Genomic DNA, 27,501 nt, shown 5'->3' with positions numbered 1-27,501 from the left:
CCAGTGCAGTGGTTCTCAACTGGTGGGGCAAGACCCAGAGGTGGGTCGCACATGGAAAACAACTTGTGTGAAAAAGTCTGTGAAGAACAAAAAGTGCTTTGTTGTAAAAAAAAAAAAAAAAAAGATTATTGTTTGGGTGAAGATCGTTTATGCATATTTAGTGATTTGCCAGAAAGCAAAGAAATCAGCGATGACTTTGGTCTGTGTTTGTAAGACCCGCCCCTTCCTCCTGACTGTCCAATCAGATTGTTAACCTTTCTAATGCAGAAACAAATCCTGTTTCTTCTATTTAAAAAAGGGGTTAAAATCAGGATGCATGAGTCTACCATGAAAAAGAATGCCTTGTTTCTTGTGTATTTTGTGCCATCACCACATCCACAGTCATGCTTGTTTCACACATCTGTGAGACCACACTGAGTGGGAAACATGTTTAATCACTTCTTTACTGTATATACAGTTAATACTAATTCATTCTCATGAACTAAACACTTTGACACACACTGAAACAGCCTTACAACGAAGATCAGAGACAGACAAAGAAAACAGAGAGAGAGAGAGAGAAAACTCTTATTGTACAAAAACCCCACTACAATCTTCAAATGTCGTCACAATCATTTTTCATACCACTAGTCTCTCTCACGACCTCACATGTCTATTTCTTCTTCAGACCCAGAACAGGCCGATGCAAATTATCAAAAATACACGTCTCTTGGTTGATAAATTCACAGGTTTCTCCTTACTGAACATGGCGACTGCATGAACAAACACGGCAGGAAATCTACAGATGAACTGTTCAGGCATACACAAGGAAAATGCATATTACTTTAAGATATACAGAAAGTACAGTATCTGTTTTTTTTTGGACGGTTACAATAACAACATCCAACTTGAACACTGCAACGCATTTATTCTTCAACATGCAAAAAATAAGAGTATAAAAAATATACACACACACACAACAGCATCAACACACTGACATTAACAAAAAGAAAAATCACATTTCACACAAGAACGTAGAGGATTTTTTTTTTCTGTGTGATTGACACATTATTTCATTTTTAGACGCTTGAATCCACTTAAGGACAGTTGCATCAGTTCATGCATCTGTACTGTGTGAGATATAGAGTAGGAAAGTACAGTTGTCATGCATAATAAAAGGTACCCTGCTGTACACATGTTGAGCACTAGGTGGCAGATTTTGCCCACTTTTACACAGCTCCTGTCTGCATGGGACTAAAATGTCAAGTCATGGCAGGGGGGCAGGGGGAGGGAGGGAGGGAGGAGGAGGAGGAGGAGGAGGAGGGGCATGCATAGGGCAAACATTACACTGGGAGTCAGGTATATTGCTTTTTCGGAGAATGTGCATGTATCCTTCTTTGTTTGCCCCCCCAAAAAACACATAAAAAAACCGACTTCTCAGACATAGAAACTAAAGATTTGGAGGTGTAATCTTCCTCTCTGTTGCTCTCATCTGCAGCTGTCACTCATCAGTCTTTCCTTATGACATTCCTCATCCTTCTTCATGTCCTTGTCCATATCCATCTGTTCACTCTCTCCTGGCCTCGTCTTTGATTGTTTTCTTTCTCCCCCTCCTCCGTTTCTTCCACCTTCACCTCTCTTTCATTTACTCTCCCCTCCCTCCCTCCTTCCTTCCTTCCTTCCTTCCTCCTCCCCTCCTCCTCCTCCTCTCTGCAGGGCAGCCGGGGAGAGAGAGAGACTGGCATTTCTCTGACAGCAGGAGGGGAATCGGCACCCGGCCTTAGCTCCCGCTGGGAAAAGAGAGGGTGGGTGTGTCATAGCAGAGAGAGGTGTGTGTTTGAAGAAATGCACGTGTGTGTGTGTGTGTGTGTGTGTGTGTGTGTGTGTGTGTGTGTTTGTGTGAAGGTGTGTAAATGGTAATGATGAACGGAACCCCCCGATAGATCTGCCAACATCTTGCCCGCTACTCTCTGCATGACGTCCACATCACAAACGCATAAAGTCTCTCTGAATATTATTGCCTTCATTACTAATTCATCCGCTTGCTTTGTTGATTAATGAGTCAATTTATGGACATTTAAGGAGTCGGAAATAATTCAATCCTCAGTAACCGGGTCGCACTGAATCTAAAAATATGTATATGTTTCTTCTTTAGAATTGACTGAGTTATGACTCAGATGTAACTCAGAATAAAAACAAGTTATTTTCCAGGAGGGAGCCGCAGCAACAGGACATAATAAGTATGTTTCCTGTCATGCATGAATCATATCATCTTTTTTTAAAAGAACTTTTTAAAGAATAGATGCTGACCAAAAGGTTTTTGCTTCAATAAAAAAAGAGGAGTATACTTTGAAGAGGCAGCACATCTGTTGTCTTCAATGGACACCATGTTTTAAAGGTATTAGTAACCTTATAAATGTTGTTGCTGCTGGGTTTTAATCCCAGAAATGAGCTTTGATTTTCTTCATGTTCTTAAGGTTACTGTGCTGATGAGAACGTGAACACTCAGGTGCTTCACTCTACACTGCATACCATTCACCACATCCACACACAAGATTTGAGATTCAGTATCTTGTCCAAGGATGTTTGGACATTATTAGGAATGTAATCTCTAATTAATAGACGACCCATTTGATCGATGTTACCGTTCTGAAGGAGGCAGAACAAGACCTGCATTTAATCTCTCTGTTTGGATTTGACCTTGTCCTGTCTTTAGTTTTTATTTCCCTCCATTAACTTTGATTTTGGCTGACAAACAGACACAGAATAATAGTTTACTAAAAGTGACAACAACATTAGGAGGGTTTACTCTCAGCTGATGAAACAATCACTTTGTCTCCCAGCTTGAGACGGCTCGTCCAATAAAATAGCAGCAATGCCTGAAAGGGTTAAAGTACATTAATAGTTTTAAAACTTTAAATGTGCCTTTTTGAGCTGTCACACTCACTGCTGCAGCTTTAACTGTTGACTGTATTGATGAGCGAATCAAACTACAAAAACTTACTTTCATTGCTTTTTTAAAAATCCCAGCATGCACCTGTCCCTTTCACCTTGGGCAATATCTCTCCCTCTGCACCCCTCTCCATCCTCTCGGGGAGTCGCTTGCTTTAGGAATCAAACTAATTGTTTGGCAGCGTCTATTTCAGTTTCAAGAGATTTGGCACAGCCCGAGGATAATGACGGCAGTAAAGTATAAATCACTAAACACCTGTCCACCACGGTGACCAATTACTCCACAACAGTTCCAACTTGGTCCAAAACAGCCCCAAAGCGCCTGAACACAAGCTGCTGTATACTGCTCATCCAGGGTTTATGTGGGGACTTAGCTTCAATTTAATCCAGTGTCTGGCACATCCTGGGACTCCTGCCAAATGTGACTCGTGTCAACACTTTGGTCAGGACGAGGACAAAATGTGCAAGGAGGTGGAATTCAAAAAGTCAAAGGGAGAGGGACGGTCATGGTTCGGTCTCACTGCTCTTTCAAGGCAGTGAATGTGAAGTGCAACAGGGCGAGTTCAAGAGGAGAAAAAGATGAGGGAGAGCAGCGGGTGAGTCAGGGATGAGCGCCCGCTGTGTCGGTGCGATGTGCCTGTTTAACTTTAACAGCGATAAGAGAGGAAGAGGGGCGAGTCTCGGGTCAATCTTTCGGCTCCCTTTAAAGCGACAGATAACTGTAGGAGAGGAGGGCGAGCGAGAGAGAGAGAGAGATAGAGTGATGAGATGCTGTGAATTAAGGTGTCTGTCAAGGGGGTCAGATGTGTCGGTGTAGTTCCGGCAGCGGCGAGGAGGAGAGGGCCGGTCGCGGTTCAACTCCTCGGCTCTTCATAAAAGACAGCAGCTGGTCAGGGATCTCGGCGAGGACGTCCTTAGCCAGCCGGGCCATGCTGAGGACCTGGTTACCGGATCTGTCAATGTAGTCTCTGAATGGAACAAACTGAAAGCAGGAAAAAAGAAAGAATCATTTAGGCTGAACTGTGTTTTCTGAAGTTCCTAAGGGATGGATTTTGAAACGCTTTGTGGTGGTTATGACCCCGTTTTCTCACATCAGTGTCATCTTCTATAAACTGTCGATTTGTGTTGTCCTCATCATTTCCCACAAAGTGACAGGACCTTGTGTTGTAACTCTTCTGGTTGGATGTGATTAATGTTTGTGTACTCAGATCTGCTTCAAGGTTTATTACCTCGGTTTTTATTCCCTCCGTGTTTAAGAGGTCGTTGATTCAGTGCTACCTTTGCAACGCTACTCTTCAACATTAAATGGAGTGCACTAAAACAGCCGTCAGAGTTTTTCTGAACACTCGAAGTGCTTCACACTGCTGCATACCATTAATCCCATTCACACACACACGCACACACACACAAACACACACAACTTGGGCTTTGGTATCCTGTCCAAGGACACTTTCACATTGTTGGGAGCGTAACTTCTCATTAGTGGGCGACCCACTCTACCAACGTTACCATTCTTAAGGAGGCAGAATGAGACCTGCATTTAATCTCTCATGTCTATTTGAATTTGACCTTGTCCTCCGTTGGCCTGACGATAATCTGACGACACCATTTCATTTAGGCTGTGTTGGTAGTGTTGTTAGAATATTAATATGTCTTACCTAGTTAGAGTGCTGTCATGACTTCTAAATAAAATGAGCTCGGGCACGTGTCCAGACTTGAGATGGATAAGTAATTGGGATTATGGTTAAATAAAAAAAAGTCCACGGGCTGCACGGTGGTGCAATGGTTAGCGCTGTGTTGCCTCACAGTGAGAAGGTTCGTGGTTTAAAGATACAATATGAAGATCCCGCCACCAGGGGGCTCTCAATGAAAACTACAATAACAAAAGATGACGTCGAGGCTAGCGGGGAATCATGGGAGTTCCCTCTGCTACTCCCACCCCCCCAGCAAAAACGAACTCTGCATTAATATAGTAAAGTCGAACGGGTGAAACCGACCTGAGGAATAGAATATGTTTACCAATGAGCTAATGTATCCGAGTATAATTGACACAGCAGCACATACAGCAACAGTACGGCAGCTTTCAGTAACAGCTCCCGCTTCCTAATATAGCATCCTCTCTTTCCACAGCAACGATAAACATTTCGCGACAAGACACGTCCCGTTACAACTATAAAATGAAGGATTTCTATGGCTTCAGTAACTGTTGGAAATATTTGAGGTAATGCAGGTACTCAAAAAAATAAATATATATATAACATGGTTTAGTAAATTTTTAATTAATTTAGATATTTGAATGTAAACATTGTCATGAAATTCTTCATATTGTACGTTTAAATCCCTGTTGGAAAGGAGCTTATTATTAGAATGAGAAATATTGGAGGTTTGATGCACGTCTGCTTTGGATTTTCAGATTAAGAGTCTTCTTTACAGTCTATGGTGTCCAACTGGTCAAACCACTAATGTGAGGATGCAAGGCTTTAAACACTTTCAATTTGTTACAGACAGGAAGTCACTGAACACAGGGGAAATACTATTCAGAAATAACTGTCCATTAGTTTATGGGACTTAAGTTAAAGTCTAAGATGTGACCATGTGACCCGCGTCGAGGTCAGGAGAAAATAATCAATCAGTCACTATATATTACCAGGAAAATATAAACATACCAAACTACTGCAACAAGTATAAACAACCTGATCACATTATTGTCATAATACGATTAAAGGCAATCAAAGGAGGACTGCGAGCATGCAAATGTGATTACTGCTGCCAGTGAAACAAACAGAGAGGAACACAACTGTACACACGGTCACAAGAGGAATCCATCTTTACTCAGAAAAGCGTTCATCATTCAGTTCTTAACCTGCTGTGAAGTCGACCTGCAAAATGTTAACAACGTGTTCACTGATTAAAGCAAGACAAAGACGTTCAATTAAACCCCTGGATGAATATTTATCAATCTGCTATAAAAGCAACGGCCTCTTTGCTGGAGTTACACTATCTTCTCTCAGCTTCTGCTCACTTTACATTTATCACTGTAAACACTCATTTATCATTGTTACTTTTGCTGACTGGCCCATCTTCAACACACTGTACAAACATTGTTATCAGAAGCGGAGGGATTTTGCTTCCTATTTGTGTTTGCCGTATCTCTAAAAGAGTTTCTAAAATTGCTGTTTGCCGTTGCCAGATCTGTTTTCCTCAGCGCCTCCCGGGGTTACAGCTCGCTCCTTCAAAAAAAACTCACTGCAAAACTTTTTAAAGAAAAAGCTGCCCTCTGTAGTTGAGTTGAGAAATGATAATGAACAAAGCGTCCCCCGAGGGCAGAGTAGGTGAGAGGGAATGTCTCTGCTCTGTTCAGATAGTTTTTTTATTGAGACCATTAAGAACGTGTCGAGCTGTAAATTTGTACCTCTTAGTGTTAGTGAGTTCAGTTTCTTAAAATATTATCAGCCTGTACAGTAGCGCCGCTCTTTGAATACAAACGTTTAAAAAGGAACACACCTGCAGACTTCCTGGGTTCACTTTGAAGTGAGAAAGATCCAAAAACTTAGAGAGGCTTTGTGTGGGTGAGCATGTCTTAAAGGGATACTTCACCCATTTGCATTAAGCTTTGTATCATTAGAAACCTGGTAGTATTTTTGAATGGTCGTGAACCCCGCCCTCATTTTCCCCTGAGACGCTAGTCCTCATGTTTTCAATCAACCCATGGGGGTGGGACCCACTGAAGCTACAGACCTATCACAGATCAATGGGTGGGACCTCACTCCCAGAATCTAAAATCATCGTCCGCCATCTTGCTTGGAAACTATGCTAACAGGCTCTGTGGAGAAAGCTGAGAAGAACCGACAATGGAGGACAGTATGTTTCAACTTCAAACTGAGATGGATGAAGAGGATTTTGAAGGTCTTGTGCTCGAATCGGATGTTCTATGATTATGCGATCTCTACGAGCCGCAATATAGCGACGAGCAGTTGCGGCTGATGGAGGAACAGAAGGCACAAGACCTGCTGTGCATTCTGGGAGTTGTTGTCTTTCACCAACATGAGCCAAAAAGACACTTTCTGTCTTTTCTCACTCAAGAAGGCACCAACTTCAAATTTTATTTCACATTTCTACTACATATATGACCCAATGTCAATACAGATTCATGTTTCAACCGGTGAAGTATCGTAGAATGGAAGCATCGTCCTATGGGAATAACTCCCCCATGCTGCTGCTGCTACTGTTGTTGACAGAAACACACAAATTAAATAGAGTGATGATGAGTACCTGAACGATGTCCCTCTCAGCAAAACGTCCTCTGGAGGACACTCGCACCTCGTCTCCATCCAGCTCCTCCATTGCTAAAAAAAAATAATCAGACAAAGAGCAGGAGGGGGTCAATCCTGGGACCACTGACATTGTCATCAGGAATTAAGAGAGGATGATCATTTCATAATGTTTGTACTGAGGTGGAACACAGCTTGGTTCAGGAAAAACATAGTATTTAACTACGGCTACGTTCTGCTCTGATGGACATGTTGAGTCATCCTGAACAACAGCGTACATCTGTAGTCTCTCTGGCAAAGACACAGAACTGTCGGATGTGGGGGACGGACATGGAAAAATTGGCTGAACACAACTTGAGGTCAAATCATTGATGGACAAAAATAGAAACAGAAATATTGGATTAGAACTGCAGGACAAACAGTAGAACTGACAGCGAGGTACTGGAAGCTAAGACATGAAGAATTAATGCTCACATACTTACAGTGAACAGACTCTACACAGAGCAATAACAAACAGAGCCAATTATGGCGAGCTATTACAGTAGGTGTACACACACACACACACACCAACAAAAACACACTGAGGTGCTATCAATTCAGTTTGACCTTGTGACCTCCAGACATGCCTGAGTGCTTTCACTACCAATCCAGTCACTGGATTTCTTAAACAAGCTAAAAATGATGGACCATCCACCACCATGATGAGGCTTTAAGACATCAGACTGCACAAACACACACACACACACACACACACACACACACACACACACACACACACACACACACACACACACACACACACACACACACACACACTGAAAAGTCATTGACCAATGGACGTCACTCCACTGACTTGTCTGCAGGGGAACCGCACTCTGTTGTATAGAAAGAACATTTATGCTGTTGTCATGGTTTCCTTTTCACTCACAAGGGTTTCCATCAAGTCAGGTGAAAGTCGCGACTAAAGAGTCTAGCACTAGCTTTTTGATATAAAACATCACATGTTTTTGTCTTTGTGTCAGCGTGAAGCTTGTTGAATTACATTTCAAATGTTTGAAAGTCAGTCGGTGTGCATTACTTTCCGGAAAGAGCACAATTAAGTGACTCCCACACGGGAGCTGGAAAAGTATTCATTCTCGCATTACCTTTGTATTGTTTGAAGACGCCTCCTTCACTTGTCCTTGCTTGAAAAAAAAACCTTTCACTTTAAGACGACTTCAATGAATGCTTGTAATAACTGTGAGGCATCAGAACATCAGCAGGAGGAATAAGGGGGGAAATTGTGGGACCCCTGCTCTCAGTTATTGGCTCAAACAAAGTGTGGAGTTTGAAAGTAAAGTCCTAGATTAGATCTCTGTTGAGGTAAATTATTAGCTTACTAACAAATAAGTCATCTTTAAGCCATTCATTGGGATTTATTCTCCAAGAAATGAAGGTAAGGAGACAACAACTCAGATAAAGACCAACACTATTGAGTTTGTCAAAATACCTTTCCTCACTGAAAGACATTTTGGGGCTAAAATAAACTTTGACATGGTTAAATCTTGTGTTTTCTAATGTAACAAATACTTCTGCATGTTGTAATTAGACAGTTAAAGTGTTGCTTGTTGATGTAAACATGTTGCATCTTATGTAAAAGGCATTGGCCCTGCATGATTTCAGCAATTACCGTAAAGGCTGTCTTGTGTTGGGGTGCCGACAGCCTAGTGTTCATCAACCAATCTATCAATCTTTATTTGTTTGGCGCCACTTCATAACAAACATTATCTGAAGTCACTTTACAAAAGAGCAGGTCAAAGACCTTCCTCATCATTATGTTACAAAAACCCAACGTCAATTCATCACGACAACATTTAGCAAAAGTTCCAGGGCAGGGAAAAACTTCCTTTTAAGTGGCAGAAATCTTTGGCAGAACCAGACTCATAATGAACAGCCAGCTGCCAAAACTGCACCAGGTTAGAGGGAGATGCAGGAAGATGGATAGGGACAAACAGAAAGGGGGGGGGGGGGGGGGGGTACATGGCAGCAGGCCATCCCCAACGATCCAGAGGAACCTACAAAAGCTCAGGAGCTCCCAGGAGAGTGACCCTCTTCTCTGTCATGTTTGCTCAGGTTGAAAGAAGAACTCATTTTATAGACACAAAAATAAAGTGTAAAACTCACCATCAAACTCAGCCGGTCCAACACCCACGATAATGATGGACAGAGGAAGTGATGCAGCCTGCACAGGACACAGACGGAAAAACTATGAACAATCACTTCACTAGATTCATGAGATCCTGAGGAGGCATCAAGACAAACAGTACATAAGATTTCAAGAGAGCTCAGTTATTTTGCCATAGCTAAGATTGTCTTGCAAAAATAAACTTATCCACACTTGTAATTACTTTTACTTTGAAAGGTTGGGCTGTGAACCTGATTCAACATCCTGTTCTACCAGCTAACAGCCAAAGGATCAACAGCCTAAAAACTAAAGGTGTGTGGCTGTGGTTATAGCACTGTCATCTTTGGGTCTGTTGCTTACGTAGATACTCAGAGAACACTCACGTTCTCAAATACCTGCAGTCAAGGTTTATGCTAATTGATGAGTCCAAACTGTCTGTGGATATGAGCATTAATGTCTCTATGGTGTTCTTCAGACTGCAGGCAATTCATATTCGTTTCTCCAACCAGATGGCCGCACTAACTATTGTAAATGATACGAGCAGATTTACGTTTCCACACATGACAAACAAAGACATCCGTCAGAGTCAGCATCCCTAAAATATACGCCAGTGATTTGGCATCAGATGCTTGTTATGTGAAATCATCTCGCCAGCCACGCAAATCTCACTGAACACCTCCAACACAGGAGTTAACCCATACTGCTATCAAAGTAGCAAAGTTTTGATGTTGTTCCAGTGTCACATTTCAAATCAGCTTTAAAAAAAAGTCTTGGTGGCGCTGGTGGCGCTGTGGTTAGTGGGCGCGCCCCATGTATGGAGGCTATAGTCCTCAAAGCGGGCGGCCCAGGTTCAAATCCCACCTGTGGCTCCTTTCCCGCATGTCATTACCCACTCTCTCTCTCTCTCCCTGATTTCTGACTCTATCCACTATCATATCTCTCCATTAAAAGCCCAAAATGCCCAAAAATAAATCTTAAAAAAACAAAAAATGTCTTGGATATAGTTGTATTTATACCTTCCAGACTTCAATCTAAAGCCAATGTGTGTATAATATGAATATGCCATCAGTCATTCTAGGTCTTGCAGTCTGAACAAGGCCGATAACTTCTGCATCAAATCTATAATGTAGTCTATGTAGATTCATGCAGCCCTGTACCTACAGTATGCAGAAGCCTACATACTCTGAAGTGCACCTCCTCAAAAATTTAACTCCGTCTCAAAAAGACGCAGCCTGCAAGCCATGTGATTGGACGACATATGTCTCCTCTCCTGGCTTGCACAGTAAAACATCAGGATACCTACTGTGTCTATCATGACTATAAGATAAATGTGTCCCGCCCAGCACCGGGGCTGGTCGTACCAGAGGAAGCTTCAGGCTCCATATTTATCATCTCCAACTCCGACATAATAAGCTCGGTTTCAGTCGTCATGGTTTCCTGTAAACCAGCTTTGTGGCAGAACCTTAAACTGGCGATTTAAAGCAAATTTGCCAACTAGCGTTTGTAAGCGGAGTATTGCAGAAAGTATGCAGAGCACAAGTATGCAGTACTCATAATGACGTAGGCCACTGCGGGGTAGCTGTAGATTTGAAACAGTAAAAGTATGAACCAGGCTTAACTTGTGACTTAGAGGGGGATTCTTTCTTCTTGCTGATTATCTTCTAGGACTGGCTCGAGCCCGGTTTCATAGTTCAAGGATAAATGGTACAGCTAACAGATGGCTGTTAGATACTAAGAAGGGAGAAACATTCAAATGAGCTGCTTTGATTTTGATTTGATCAAAAACAATCAAAAGCATCAGACACTCATTTAACAGGTTATTGAAACATCAGTTGACCTCTTCACAAACCTCAGATAAGTCCCACTGAGGACTAAAATATCTGTCCTCTTCCTCATATTGATCTTGAAGAGAAGTTTTGAGCGTTATTTCTGTATTTCTACTTTTACTTCTGATGCATTACTCATCACAGGCGGATGATTGCCGAGACAAGCCGAGCTGTTTTCATCCAAACATCAGAGAAATATAATGGAGCTTTAGACACCCACGCAACAAAGAAAACGAGGTGCTGAGATGAACACGAGCAGCCGCAGAAAGTGAGGGAAAAGCAGAGCTATCAATCAGTCTTTGTGTGTGTGTGTGTGTTTGTGTGTATTTTGTGTTTGTGTTTGTGTTGTCAGCGTGTTTGTTTACTCACATTGACCACAGCCTCTTTGGTCTGGACCATGTCAGATATCACTCCATCTGTGATCATCAGCAGGACAAAGTACTGAGAGCCGTCCGTAATCTCTGCTGCACAGCTGTGGAACATGCACAAACACACACAGATACACACACAAACACACACATACACACACACATAAATGAACCCAGGTCAGAGCTAGCATTCTGCCTGTGAACCTAAATAACACACTGCAAACAAAGACATGAAACGCACCTGTCTGTTGGAGTCCTACCTTGTTATCCCCAAAGTCTGCTATGGCTTCTACACACAGCTGAATCAAATGTTGACAGCGTAACATAGAGAAGCTTTTTGTTATAACCCTTTGAGCTTCAAAAAAATGATGCTGTCACACCGAGTCACTTCCATGACCTCAAAAACATTCATTTTTCTCTCTCCCTGACGAAACATACAAACCTCTTTACTTTTGTATGGAGCTCACGCTGTGCTGGTACCCCACCAAGAAGCCGCATAAAAGCTAACACTGCCATTATTAGATGTTGCTTTCATGTATAATTCCATCTAACAGTATAATTCACCCATCCAAAACATGTTTAAACTGAGCATCCTCAGATGAACATGCAAACTGAACTAGATTACATTTCCAGATGCTACCTCCCTCCTTTTGTTCCTTACATCTTTCTACAGACTCTGTTTTTGCCTTCTCTTTCATGGTGCCAGGAATAGTTTTGTTTCTTGCCGTTATGCATAAGAATGCAATCGCACAAAGAGGGTCTGCTTGGTGGATATTATGAGAGCTGAGAGCTAGCATGGAGGGGGGAGGCGGCTCTAACCCTAACCCGCATGAGCTAACTGTTTGAGCCTAACTTGACCAACCACTGGTTAAAGGGAGTACTTGTTTACCCCGTTGATGTGTTGGCTCTTCCTGCCTATCAAGTTCCACCGTTGACCTGTGGGGACCATTTGGTAGGGTATATAGTATCAGCGTTGTCAATACGTGGAAGTTGCATGAACAGAGCCTGGGTATCTTGAAGCTGGTAATGCTGTTTAGGTGCAGGTGGTTGCTGATGGCCGTCAGGCTAGGAAGGTATCAGAAGGCAGAAGCATTTTGTGCGTGTTTTTCAGAGGGGGTAACTCACTGAGCGCTCATCCTTCTTATGAGGACAAACGTTTAAATAAGCAAACATATCATACATATTGTTGTGTCACTGATATCACTGGAGCAGTATGCTGCTACTGGTCCAAATGTGTGCAAAAAGTTTGGAGAGCAGTCCTGCAAAACTCTTACCATGTTTACTTTTAGATGGGAAATGTACTCATTTTCATCAGTATCTCATAAACTTGATTTATATAAAACACACAGTTACTGTACATCAACCATCAGCACAGATGCGTGCAATTGGTCAGGACGTAACAGGGGAAAGGCATTTCCTTTCAATTCAGGCTCTCATTGGATACTGAAGGCTGGGATGAGTGAAAGGAAAGTTGTAATTGGCCATTGAGGTGTTATATGAAAGGTTTAGAGTGCGGACAGCATTTTGATCTATCCCATTCAGCGGTACAGCGTTGGAAAATACAGCATTGGCAAATTTGAAGCAACCTGTGGATCTTTATGGATGTGATGTGTTTAGATCAAATTCTTCACCGGATTTGGAGAGTACAGGAGAGTACAGTAAAAATGGTAAGTCAAAAGATATTTAAAATTGTTGTCTCTTTGCTTGTGGTCTGACAGATGCATAGATTGTGACTACTGTGGTGGCTGAACACACACAAATGGGTGGGCTGTCTGTATTGTAAATGGGCATGAGTAATATCATTATAAGGTCACCATAATGAAAATTTAGTGAGTGAGAAAATGGAATGGATCAAGTCCTGTCTTTGAATGATTTGCTATTTGTAATCTAGGAGACCAATAGTTGAATGCATGTTATACAAATGCTCTTAGTTTGCAAATGAGAATAAGAAATGAGCACAAAAATACAAACATTCAACAATCAGTGGACGATGAGCAAAATCTGAAAAATCAGGTTGGACTATGTTCATCCTTATTTGGATGTATTATTCATAATAAACAATCATTAAATGTCTCTGGGGTTAATCACCTCTCAGGTGCAGCATACACTAAAAAATCAATCTCTTCCTACACATCTTGGCAACCTCTTTGTTCAAGGATGCTGTTTCCATGCCAGAGAGTTGTTTGTTGTTTGCACCTGAAACTCCGACCTTGAGCAACACAGAGACCCTTCAATAAAATAACAAGCAGAGAAAAACATCTCATGAAGAGGAGATGTGACCACCATTCTTGTTGTTTTCCTTCCGCTCTTCATTCCCTTGTTTCCCCGCATGAGAAAAACATAACATCCACATTAAGAAAATATGAGCTCAGGTTTTGATGATGACGTTGGATGAGTTAGGAGGAGTGTTTCAACATGTAGGTGTGTGTCCTTCACCTCCTGTTTATGGGTTTATTGCAAACAGACCTTTATACCTGGGTCCTTTACAGCCAAACACCACATTGATCTCGGAGTGTATTTGTCTTTGCAGTATATATTTTAAGCCACATGAGAGGATGCATGGATACTTGTTTTTTTTTCTTTCTCAGATTTTCACCTCTATGCAACCTACTTCCTCCTTCAGCTTGAGACATGAGTGTGAAACACAGAGAGGGATAAACAATACTGAGAATGAATCCAGTAATGTGACTTGTAGGTTAACATGTCAAACACTCATCTGGTCTAACAACCAACACAATCATGATATGGAAGCAGAATTCTTCTTATTATTAACCTTTCAACCTGTCATCTTATGTTGGTCTTTCAGTGTGTTCAGACCAAAAAATTTAAAATATTCACTTTGCATGTTTTCCCTTTCTCCAGTCCCTCGTCCAGGATTCATATTCCAGCCTGTCCGGGTTCATAAAATTACCATGAGGTTGCAGGTGGGTAACTGCCGCCTCCAGCAACTGGGAGGTTGACCACAGTTACCCAGTTTGATGGCCAGTTAGCAATGAGAGGATTTTCTCCGATGAAAACAAACTACAGGTGTTTAATTTCAGCTGTGCAGCACCTGTCATCTCTTTGTCATCTCTTTCTGCTAAACGACAGTTTCATATTTTGTGAGTTAACATTCAAGAGTATCGCGTCTATAGAAAGGCCTGATTAAATGTGCTTAATTCAGCAGTATGGAATGGATTGGAAGACTACAAATTGGTGCCATTGGTGACACTTACTTGGCCACTTTGTTGATAACTGGAGCAAAGTTTGTGGGTCCATACAGCTGCACCGTCCTCAGACTCTGAAAATACGCCTCCAGAACTCCTTCAATGCCCACACAGTTTGCATTCTCATTTTCTCCAGCCTGAAACACACAGCACATAAATTCAAGGTTAACACCAAGGAAAGCCAAGGTGTGTTTATGGGTTTACATTATCTGGGTATTTGTCTGTTAGCTTGCAACTCTGCAGTTGGCAATACTGGTCAATACTTTATAATGTAATTGGTGAGTTTAAGCAGCAAGTTCATTAGTGTTGTGCTTCAGGAAGTTTAGATGAAAATACAGTCAGTGACAGAGATGAAAAGGATGAAAGAGGTTTTAAAGTTACTGAAGTAGTTTGTGTTGCACTTCATGAGTCACAGTGACTGAAATAAGTTAGTAAGTCGTAAGAGGACAAAACAAGAAAAGCACAAATAAAACATGAGACAACATAAAAAAAACTGAACTTGACAGCAACATTCATTGGACTGTTTCTGTCATCTGATTGACCATTCATCCAACCATCCATCCATCCAACCATCCATCCATCCATCTATCATCCATCCACCCAACCATCCGTCTATCCGTCCATCTATTTATCCTTCCATCCATCCACCCACCCAACCAACCAACCAACCAACCAACCAACCATCCATCCATCCATCCATCCATCCATCCATCCATCCACCCAACCAACCATCCATCCACCCACCCAACCAACCAACCAACCAACCAACCAACCAACCATCCATCCATCCATCCATCCAACCAACCAACCAACCAACCAACCATCCATCCATCCATCCATCCATCCATCCACCCACCCAACCAACCATCCATCCATCCATCCATCCATCCATCCACCCACCCAACCAACCAACCATCCATCCAGCCATCCAACCATCCGTCCATCCATCATCCACCTATTTATCATCAATCCATCCACCAAGCCATCAATCCATCCATCTACCCAGCCAACCGTCCATCCATCCATCTGTCCAACCAACCATCCATCATCCATCCATCCAGCTAACCAACCATCCATCATCCATCCATCCAGCTAACCAACCATCCATCATCCATCCATCCATCCATCCATCATCCATCCATCCATCCATCCATCCACCCAGCCATCCATCCATCCATCCATCCATCCATCCACTCAGCCAACCATCCATCTTCCCGACCATCCGTCCAACCAGCCAACCAACCATCCATCCATCCACTCAGCCAACCATCCATCTTCCCGACCATCCGTCCAACCAACCAACCATCCATCCATCCGTCCAACCAACCAACCATCCATCCACCCAACCATCCGTCCAACCAACCAACCATCCATCCATCCATCCGTCCAACCAACCAACCATCCATCCATCCACCCAGCCAACCATCCATCCATCTTCCCAACCATCCGTCCAACCAACCAACCAGCTATCCATCCAACCATCCATCCACCCAGCCAACCAACCATCCATCCATCCATCCATCCATCCACTCAGCCAACCATCCATCTTCCCAACCATCCGTCCAACCAACCAACCAACCAACCATCCATCCAACCATCCATCCGTCGAACCAACCAACCAACCAACCATCCATCCAACCATCCATCCGTCCAACCAACCAACCAACTAACCATCCATCCGTCCATCCATCCACCCAACCATCCATATGCTAAATCAAATCATGAAGTGAGTTAAATAAACATGTTTTTGCATCAATTGCATTGAGTAATTTCAGTCTTAACTTCACAACATAAAACTAAAATCTTTGAACGTTTAATTTCTCAAATCAACTATATTTTCTCTCTAAAGTAAGGCTTCATTATCGTAGATGTTTCATATAAGCAAAATAGATTCATTTGGACAGCCCAAGGGGAGAGTTGGCTTAATTTCAGCTTAGCATCCAGTGGTTTCTGACTGGTTGCCCTGATCCCTCAGGAGGAAGCGAGGAGGAAGTGAAGGATGCTGGGAGCTTCCCGCTGGTCGGCAGATGAGCCAACTTCTCAACTTCTGTGACCAGCTGCTGTCGCAGCAACTACTCCTGGACCAAACCCCACCTGGCTGCAGGTGGACTGTGAGTGTGTGTGCTATATGTGTGAATTAATGTTTGTGTGTGTGTGTGTGTGTGTGTGTGTATTACCAGTGGGAAGGCGTGGGATATTTTGCCATCAGGGGGCAGCTTAGCTCCGAATCCGTAGGCAGGGAAGAGCTTGTCACTGTCGTAGTCCTGGATTATCTCTCCTACAGCTTTCAGCGCCATGGCATATGCATTCATCTGGTAGGGGCTCATATAGTGGAGGGAGGTGGGCTGAGAGGGGTTACCTTGGATGCAGACACATACAACACAATGATAATATGTCTTTTTTATCATCTCTGGTCTAAGTGCAGTGAGTCATCAGTGAAACATTTGAGAGGTTTTACAAGATTATTATTAATAATAGAGACATGTAAACATAGTCCTGACTCTCCCTTTGAAAGGAGCATCTCTTCACTCTCTCCTTCAGTATGAACTAAAGTGCCCTGCTTTAAAGGAAACGACAGGAGGGGGCTAATTCAATTATCCCCAATGGCTGCCTGCTCCTAACTCACCCACTGGTAATGTATTCATCCTAATCCCATCAAGCTTTCCAACTGTGCCTCAGGTGTACTCTCCTCTGGCCATGGAAATACAAAAAACACATTCACCACGCCCTTCTTGCCTTGCACGCTCCACTGCGCTTTTCAACATGTCAAAATAAGAGCCTGGCGTAACAATCTATTCGAGACCGCTGCCAGGTGCCAAGTGTTACTGTCATGGAATGGGACAAAAGGTCATGTAACACCACACAGAGGGGGAAGGACCTTGAAAGTGCTTCTCACACTGAAGTTTAATGTTGTGAAAGTAAACACTCTCCTAGACGATGCAAAACTAACGCTAGAGTCAATTTAAATCTTTGAGGAAAAATATGAAAATACAGCAATACATATATCATACCCTGGTCATGTTTTTAAATGCAACACTCCAATTTTCCAAACAATATTCAATCGGATAAATAACCTCATTTATTGTGATCGGTGCACGGCTGTACACTGTTTGCAATTCAACTTCTCTAGTATGTTTTCTGTTCTCCAGTTTGTTCTTCTCCGCTTTTTTATTGATATTGTGATTCTGTCAAACTGCACAAAGCATTGATATAAAGGCAAACATTCTCATGATATTATTGTCCGTCTTGCCTCTGGAGAACCCCGCCCACCCCTCCTGTCTGACCAGGAAGATTCCCCCAGCTGTGAGGTGCATGTGTGAACAACCAGATCAGGAGGATTTCAGGGGGCCGCCCTCCTGAAATATATGTGAAAACTGCAATATGTGCAAAATGACTTACCATTAGAGGCTGTGAAGTCGATAGCAACAGTGAAGTTCAGTTGTGTTCTGTTGCACAGCAGATTGGAAACCAAGAGGAAAACAACAAAGATCACAAACTTCACTTTACTGTATCTCCAACACACACACCCACACACACAATGAACTTCAAGAAAATCTGTTTACTGGTCTAATTAGCATGGCAGTGCATTGCTCCCTCCAACATCTTGAAGGTTTAATTAGACAAACAAATGGAGTCAGTAATGAAACGTGAATAAACTGAATAAATGAGCTATCAACAAATACGATTGCCCATGCAAAACCTCCTGCTAAACGTTGCTCATAAGAATTCTGTGTTGTGCAGAAAAAAGTGGAAATTCAATCTAGTATCTTCAGATACATCGACACACAAACACAACAACACACACACACACACACACACACACACACACACACACACACACACACACACAAAGAGACAAACAACCAAAATGGAGGCTGTTGACACTGACTCTGAGGGCAGGCTCATTATTATTCCACTCACCCTCCTCGGATGAAATCCACAAAGGTATACTCGGACTCCACTTTGAAGGACAGCAGAGTTACCTGGCAAACAGAACACACACAAACACACACATCCAGAGTGATAAACAGAAGAGGAGAGTGAGAAAATAAAAAGGACCAGGGCCAGGTAGATGAGAAGGAAAAAGACAAGCAGGTGGCCAGCCGGCAAAGGAGTCGGTGAGAGAGAAGCAGATGTAAGAGGTGACGATACCTTCATATATAAAATAAATATATCACATAAGCAATGACATTGCAGAGGTGGGTGTACTCACAGTTCCAGAATTTACATATTTCTTCTTCTTGCCTTTCTTCTTTGGATTTAAAACCTGCCGGTGATCGGGAGGGGGGAGGGGGGGAAAGTAAGTTAGGCACTGAGAGCGCTCTTGTTAAACCACTTCATACCCTGAAATGATGTTTAATAATGAACATGAATAATTCAGCACATTCCTGATAGTTCTGCCCTCTCCATGAATTGAGACTGATATGATGTTTAACTGTGTGAACAAAGACGACAGAGAGGATAAAAAATGGAATCTGAGAGGTTAAGAGATTAAACTATTCATCCATCCGTCTGTCCATCCACTGTCATTACCAAACTGATAATTAAACATTCCCCTCTCTTTTAGAAAAGATGATTATTAGGAGACTTTGATGATTTCTGGAAAAAGGATTATTAATTGCTTCTCCCTGGAGATAATAATTTAAAATTGAACGTACTTTAAATTACATTGTGTAGGTGAACTTTTTTTTAGATTTACACATTATTGGTCGACCTGTGAACTTGACAGTAAACTTTAAACACACATGCACATTCTCATTGTAGCTTCACTGAGGCTCAAAAAACCTGCTCAAAACATCAAGCTCACAAACACAACAACGTTTGAATATAAACTTCTAAATTCAGAAAACCGGACCATACAAGGACGAAAGGGAGAATCCTATTTCAGTGCATCTATAAAACTTGAATGGCATCCTTTCAAGCAGTCAAGTTTTACACCTTTTGACGACAAAAAAAGTCTCTTAAGGGACACGGACTAAAAAGCTATGTTTGTGTTTGCACCAGAAATTAAAGGACTAAAACTATGTTCACAAGGAAATGTCTTGTGCTCACAGGAATGTTTTTTTGAGCTCACGATAAGGATTTAAGTACACTCACAAGAACATTTTGAGTTTCTCAAGAAGGTTTTTAATGCTCACAAGACAGTATTGCGTCCTCACATGAAGGTTTTTCTTGACTACAAACTGGCTTTACATGCTTAGAAGAAGGTTTTTCCGTCCTCACAAAAAGGGTTTCGATTGCTCACGAGACAGTTTTGCATTCTAACAATGACAATTTTGGTCCTCAAAAGAAGGTTTTACATTGTCGTGAGAAATTTGTGCGTCCTCAAAAGAAAGTTTTTTGAGCTCAAGATGAGGATTTACATGCTCACAAGAACGTCATGAGTTTCCCAAGGTTTTAAATGCACTCATGACCTCATTGCATTCTCCCAAGAATGTTTTGCATCCTCACAAAAAGGGGTTTGCATGCCCAGGGTACAGTTTTGCTTTCTAACAGCTAGCATATTTTGTCCTCACAAGAAGGTTTTTTCCGTTCTTACGAGACAGCTTGTGCACATGAAACTGTGAAATCTCAGGCTAAAGGTCATTAAGCTCATCCTATAGGTAGAGTGGCAGAAACTCTCTGGTGCAAACTTTATAGTGACTCCAAGAATCTTTCACATAAGTACATAATACCTTCTCGTCATTAAGAGGAACTGTCTCGTGCTCACAACAAAGTTTTCTGTGCACTCTTAAAAAACGTTTTTGTTCTACCCATGTCCTTTAAGGCAGTGATTCTCAAAGTGGGGTCCGCGAACCATAGCTTGGGGGTATAGTAGTAGTATAATAGTTTATAAACAATTGTAAAAGTGTGCTATATCATTGAAAAAGCATATCTACAAACTGGGACCTCTTGCACCAATATAATCCGCTATTTTGTCCAATACTCCCGCCCACTTTAGTTTTGTGCCATTAGATCAATTCTGATATGATCGTGACATTTCTGTCACGTCATATTGCGCAACGATAAAAAAAAAAAAAAAACTCAAAACCAAAAACACCTCGGAGCCAACATTTTCTCAAAGTTTATAAAATGAATTACTTGAAAATAATAAATGTAGCCTAATTCTATAGTTGCAAAGTCCAACATAGTACATTATTACATATTATTAATATATGCTTATCAACGTTATGATAATGAGGGGGTCCAAAAAAGTTTGAGAACCCCTGCTTTAAGGGGCTCCATAGATTGGGCTTAGATTCAATCTGATTAAACAAACATATTTCTTATTCTGTGTCAAATTAAAGTAGCAAAATCACAAAAAACAAAATAGGAAATTATTTTTCTTAGTACATCTGTGTCCCTGTTTGTTAATCTGTCCTTGTGTATGATGTCATAATTGTAATGTGCATTCACATTTGAATGCAGCAGCTTTACAGTATCAGTCATTCCCTCTCACATGTACGATCAGTTGTATTTCATTACTTAGAGTAAGTTAGTGTAAGCCTCTGCAGGCGTGTTAGACGTTTCTCAGCCTTTGAGAAACCAGCAGGTGAACATCCAGAATCTCCTAAAACGGAGTTACACAATGTTTCATACGACAGAAGCAGCGAGAAACAACAGAACCGCCCCCGGTGTCATGGCTCACCTCGTACACGTTGAACTGGTTCTGCCCCCGAGACAGCTCTCTGTAGCTGGTGGTGAACTCGCCGATGAAGTCATGGCTGCAGACACACAACGCCCCCGCAGAGGAGAGGAGCAGGTAGTGAAACACACGTTTTATAATCTGAGATGAATGGTCACGTCTCTGACTGTTTTTTCTTTCCACATCACTTTCTCTATCTTTGTTTTTCCTGCCAGAGCTCTCTCTCTCTCTCTCTCTCTCTCTCTCTCTCTCTCTCTCCCCTCTCGCTGCATATCGAGTTGTTTTCTGGCACATTCAAACTCTTCCAAGTCATTCTCCACAGAGTGCACATTTAACATCCTTCTGAAATGTGAAACATCGATGTGTGAAACTGGTGAAAGTGAGATCCTCGTACCTTCCATCTCGATCCCAGTCATAGACGTCCACCTTCACCGTCCTGCAACAGACAAGGACATCTTATTACAGAGATTTACTTCTTTTTTTTTTTTTTTTAAATACAAGAACAACCCTCTTCAATTTCAACAAGACCTTGAAGTTCTATTTCATTTATCCAAAAAAAAAAAAAAAAATCTTTCCACTCCATCACACTGGGAGCAGAGTAATTGCACATTCACTGATACAATAGAGTCGCTCTGAAGAGGATTATTTGCGCAGCAGGTACGGGGCGATATTATGAACTCTGAATTTACGAGCTCCATGATGCATGCTCGGATGGTTACCAGACTGTGAATCTCATTATAACTCAAGAGTTAGAGAGAAAAATAGGAACATGAGCATTTTCATCTCTAATGCAGCAGCAACAGGATGTATATTGTATTTGTTGTTTGGGCTACATGAATCTTCATTTGGTTTAAATGTCATAGCTAGGTTTATGCAAAGTCATTAGCATAGATAGTGGGGGGATTTGCAATCGTGCTTCTTAGAGAAAAACCCAAAAGCTATTATTTTCTGTCTTTAATAGAAAATTATTCTGCGGTCTTTTACTGTCGGCAATTAAAAAAAAAAAGTTTAAGTAACTGGTGAACAGACCTGAACTTGTGTCACGCTTTTGTAGTCTTCTGAGCATTTTTAAACAAACTTGTAAATGCCATGCTGATGTGTAAAGTGTCCATCAGTATTATCTTATCTCATTCACACACTGCTGGCTTTATCCCCTCAGGAGCAATTTGAGGTCCAGTGTCTTGCCCGAGGACTTTTTCAACGTGTGTCTGCAGGAGCTGGGGAACAAACCTTCAACCTGAGACGACCAACTCTACCACTGAGCCACAGCCACCCCACAGCAAACTTCAACACTTTCAGTAACTGTGACAAGAACTTGCAGGTAAGAAATAGAAAACTTGGACGTTGATTTGTACCCTAAGAGAAAAAATTTCTGTGTGAACCGTAGACTGGAAATATTTCTGTACATGCTCTCTGCATGCTAACTAAAGTATATGACCAGCGGCGATTTTAGAGTCTGTCAGGCAAAAATTAATTGGGGGGGCCCTCCAACCAGCGTCCTTCACCATCATGTCTGGAGTCTCACAATGATTACTCCTCTTCCTCTCTTTTCCTGTTTCTCTTTTTCTCTCCTTTTTTCTCTCCTATAGACCGATAATTCCTCTTCATTGTTATATGTTAACTTCATTGTCAAACTTTGATCTTCACAGCAATAATGCATGAAACGTTTAGCAGGGAAAGAAAGTGAGTGCTGTCAGATGGGGGGAGGTTTCCTACTGTCGTTGCAAAAAATGCACATTTTGGGCGATTGCTTTGGTTTAACTTGGTTCAATCCTTTTATTAGTCCATAAAGCACTCAATGGTTCTGCTCCCAAGTATATTTCTGACCTGCTCACACACTACAACCCTACCAGGGCTCTCAGGTCATCAGGTGAAGGTCTGTTATTCAGACCAACAAGTGTCATCTCGAGACGCATTACAAAAGAGCATACATGTATGGGATAAGATGCAGGAAGGATTACTTCTTTGTATTCCTCGCCTTCCTTTTGTCCACACTTCCTTGCGGCTGAGGTGGAGGTCGGAGCAGGCCGTGCATGAATGAGTACGGCGGTGGTTGTGGGGATGGTTGTGTACACTAAAAGACACAGTGGGTATCACCGTGTACTCAGCTCAGTCCAACCTGTGTTTGAGTGTTTAAAAAAAAAAAATGCTGTTTAACACTGAGTCAGTCTCAATAACACCAGTGCTGGTCCCTGGGACAGCATGACCGACTGCTGGCATTATTCTGACCGCCCCAGCAACAGGTGATGTCATCCACTAAAGAGCCTGCTTAACTGTTCCCCTACTTCACTTAATTATAGAAAATGTGTTCGCTTATCCAGGAGCAGAGACGCATGTAGCTTTGTCTAACGTCTACACAGCTTCTCTCTCTATACCGCACAATGACATTGTACTTGCTCTCACTTTGGACATACAACAGAGATTTGCAAATTTGTTTCCTGACCTGTCATAGTCTCCGTTGCAGAGCGCTCTAACAGGGATGGTGAAGGGCTGCCACACCGGGTTCAGCGTGTTCTTGATCACCTCTGTCTTGTGGCAGATGGTGAACCTGCCGGCAAAAAAAGCACAGAGCACAAGTTAATAGAGGGACGGCACATTTTATATGGCTCACATTGTTCCTGTGAATATTACCCTGTGTCACTTAGCTGGAGGTTCCTCTGCAATGCTACAAAATGCTTCACAGGTTTTCCTAAACGCTCAGGTATATCTGGGAGGCACGGCAGGATTGCACATCAATTTTTATTGCCACAGATCTCTTCAAGGCGGAGCAGTGAAATAAGGTTAGAATGTTAAACTCTGAGATAAGCCTTCAAAGTGTGGTTTCATATCATTCCCCCCCCCCCCACCCCCCCAAAAAAGTGATATGTAGAAGAAAAAACGGGAAAATCAGATGATAAAAAAAAAAATTGCAAATGATCGCTCTACCCATCAAAAACTTGCAGCAGGAAACAAACACATTGCTCTGCAGACGGATGTTCAGTGACAATGTGATGCAATCTGTTGTTGATTTTTATCAGCATCCCACTTCACACTCATCGGGACGCCCAGTGCGAGCACAGCTGCTGCAGATGGTATCCACTCAGCGGTGCCACAGTATCCACACTGGCTGCAGTGCAGGGAAATTTGATCCACTCAAAAATGGCCCGAAGCGATAACTACCCTCTGCAGTCCCTAAGTCACCACAGAGCAGCAGGTCTTTTTTTTGGGGTTAAAAAAAAATAATGAAATAAATAACTGATAATTAAGTTGAATCTACAGGGATTTGAAAACATATAAAAGAACAGGTTGATCTTTTTCTTTTTGCATTTGAAAAATAGAGTCAAAATGTCACCCGATGAAGGGCACAAGCTGAAACGCGTCGGTCTCATTTGTTAATAACATCGATCTTTATACTGCAAGTGTTGCTGGAGCTTCATGACCTCTTCTTTCTCTCTTCTTGCATCGTTGGTGAAGTTGTCAGCAGAAAAATGTCCCCCTGCTTCATCCACTGATATAAATTATATTCATTTGTTTCTTTTCTTATACGGAATGTGTGCCTCTGTCTGCCAGTTTGACGTATGGAAAGAGAAAACTTTTGTCAAACATATCAAATCTTTAAAGGCTTTATATGCGATTTTTTGATCCAGCAGATGTTGCCCTTGAGCACCAGCATGAAACCAAAACAACTTGCGCTGCATTGTTGTGTTAGCATGCTAATGCTAGCGATCTTTATTATGCTCGTATCTTCACACTGCATGTAAATTTACCTGAAATGAGCGTGATCTAGAAACACAGTTAAGCAGTGAGTACAGTATGTTATTCTTCTTTTCTCTAGTCCCTCAATTAAACAACTTTTATACGCGAGGGGAGGAGTCAGCCGGCCGTCCAGGCGATTTAAACAAACTGAAGAAAGGACTCTGAAAACTCTGAAAACATCACAGACAGTGGGACTCTGGTGTTACACCCATTGTAGACAGTCATGACTCACAGAGTTATTTTCAGAGGATATACTTGATTTCTGTTACATTTAAGTGTGAAAAATCACAAAGACTTTAAGCAAAATGTCCTTCCAGTCAGAGAATGTCCCTAACTTCAGGTGTTATTTAGAGAGAACAGTCAGCTGTGAATGCAAATTTAAAGTAGTCAGAACTTGTGGCTCAGGAGGAGTGATACACAGTGTGAAGAGTCCCAGTGATGTTCTCCCATATCATCTTGTCAATCAAGGAATACCTCCTGTCCAATCAGATTGCTTGGTCAAACTAACTCTTGTATAATTACAATAAGTTAGCGTGAGTGGAACATTATCTCTACACATCTGAAAAATTCAGATTATTTTTATTCTAATTCCAGGAACAACAGTTTGCTGTAAAAGTTATCAGTGAACATATAAGTTCACCATGTGAGCTCCAACTCACGTTCCATCCTCATTACTACGATAGAAAACCAGGAAGGGGTCCGACTTCCCGAAGAAGTCCTTCTTGTCCAGCTTGTTGGCGCACAGCTGCATGGTGGCGATATCCTGAGAGAGAGAGAGAGAGGAGAGACATCGATACAAACATTGTGATGCAACTTCATGTCCATGTCAGTAACTCGTGTACTAATGTTTCTGCAGAACAACTGGGACTCGTTTTGGAAATGAAGGTGGTTTTTAAAATTCAATGTAAACGTGGATCAGACTCTACAGGAATCGGAACAACGTAATGAGCGACGCATCCATTGATTACAGCGAGTATTTTATTTAAATGATAGACATTACGCATGGGAGAAAGTGATTTTAATACGGGCAGAGAGGAAGAGGGAACGGCTTCATACATATGAATGAAGTGTTTCAGCAGTTAACGATGTGATTCCTGCTCCGGTGTTGACATGCCTGGATGGATATAAGGAGGGATGGATAGATAGACAAATTGCCCCTAATGAGGCCTTTTAGTCAGCGCCTCCAGTAGGAAGGAATCATGGGAATCCTAATCTTGTTATTGACTGATAGAGGTTGTCAACCTACACACACACACACACACACACACACTGACACACACACCCAACACACCTATCAAAATATCTTAAGAGCATTTGGTACTTGTCAAGAGGAAAAACCTCCCAGAGTAACGATGGCAAACACAACAGAGATAAGCGTGTTCATGTTTTGCTCTCTGGAGCCGACAACCTCACACACTCACACATTCACACAAACACACACGCACACACACACACACACACACACACAATCACAAGCAAAGGAAGTTCTGTTAGTATCTGACTGCCAGGTTGGCGTTTACATATTATTGTGGCAGGGGGAATGGCGATACAAGAGGAGAAAAGTCACCTAGATTCATGTCTGGAAAACTTGAAACTCAATTTAAACCCATCGAAAGATAAAATATAGACTTATAGTAAAGTAGCTCCATCGTTCCTTCTGGGCCTCCGTACATGTGTGGTGGTGACTGTGTGTCTGCAGAGACTCTGTCCTCTCACTGGATCTTTATGGTCTGGTTTGTTTTGGTCATCTTGGGACGTTTCTGGGCGGGGAGCTGGTGTGTTTCCTCCAGCCAATGACATCGCAGCAGGTGAGTTTAGGAGTGGTTTGTAGCGATTCAAAACAGCGAGTATGACTATTTGTTCATGCAAATGTTCATAAATATGGAGCTTTTATGGACTGTGTGCCATCAACAAAATTCTTCCCGAAAAACAACAAATAGCAAAACCTATATTGTTTGCATGTCTGGTTGTGTGTGTGTGTGTGTGTGTGTGTGTGTGTGTGTGTGTGTGTACTGACCCTGCAGTTACTGAGCTCCTCCGCAGCAAAGATAATGACTCCACACTTCTTCCCCGGGATCCCACTGAGAGAGAGCGAGAGAGAGAGAAAGGGAGAGAGAGATAGAAAGGGAGAGAGAGAGAGAGAGAGAGATTGAAAGGGAGAGAGAGAGAGAGAGAGACAGAGAGAGAGATAAATAGATAGAGAGAGAGACAGAGAGAGAGACAGAGAGAGAGACAGAGAGAGAGAGATTGAAAGGGAGAGCGAGAGAGAGAGACAGAGAGAGAGAGAGAGGGGGAGAAAGAGAGAGAGAGACAGATATGAAGAGAGAGAGAGAGATTGAAAGGGAGAGTGAGAGAGAGACAGAGAGAGACAGACA

At 42.1% G+C, this 27,501-nt stretch overlaps 1 protein-coding gene across 1 annotated transcript in view; it reads right to left on the bottom strand.

Annotated features, from left to right (window-relative positions):
* Positions 1 to 413: 413 nt before the first annotated feature.
* LOC109981556 (copine-9) overlaps positions 414 to 27,501 on the bottom strand; it is a 69,759-nt gene continuing 42,671 nt past the window's right edge. The window contains exons 7-20 of the mRNA XM_020630392.2: positions 27,144 to 27,207; positions 25,786 to 25,889; positions 23,835 to 23,939; positions 21,786 to 21,827; positions 21,395 to 21,470; positions 18,980 to 19,033; positions 18,688 to 18,749; positions 18,166 to 18,212; positions 16,944 to 17,125; positions 14,776 to 14,903; positions 11,562 to 11,664; positions 9,366 to 9,423; positions 7,204 to 7,277; positions 414 to 3,913 (exon numbers count right to left, since the gene is read on the bottom strand). Of these exons, the coding sequence (XP_020486048.1) occupies positions 3,731 to 3,913; positions 7,204 to 7,277; positions 9,366 to 9,423; positions 11,562 to 11,664; positions 14,776 to 14,903; positions 16,944 to 17,125; positions 18,166 to 18,212; positions 18,688 to 18,749; positions 18,980 to 19,033; positions 21,395 to 21,470; positions 21,786 to 21,827; positions 23,835 to 23,939; positions 25,786 to 25,889; positions 27,144 to 27,207 (1,282 nt within the window). The 3' untranslated portion in view covers positions 414 to 3,730. The remainder of the gene's footprint in view (positions 3,914 to 7,203; positions 7,278 to 9,365; positions 9,424 to 11,561; positions 11,665 to 14,775; positions 14,904 to 16,943; positions 17,126 to 18,165; positions 18,213 to 18,687; positions 18,750 to 18,979; positions 19,034 to 21,394; positions 21,471 to 21,785; positions 21,828 to 23,834; positions 23,940 to 25,785; positions 25,890 to 27,143; positions 27,208 to 27,501) is intronic.

The sequence above is a fragment of the Labrus bergylta genome, chromosome 12 (assembly GCF_963930695.1).
Source record: "Labrus bergylta chromosome 12, fLabBer1.1, whole genome shotgun sequence".
NCBI classification, from domain to species: Eukaryota; Metazoa; Chordata; class Actinopteri; order Labriformes; family Labridae; genus Labrus; species Labrus bergylta.
This window is presented reverse-complemented; position numbering and strand designations above follow the sequence as displayed.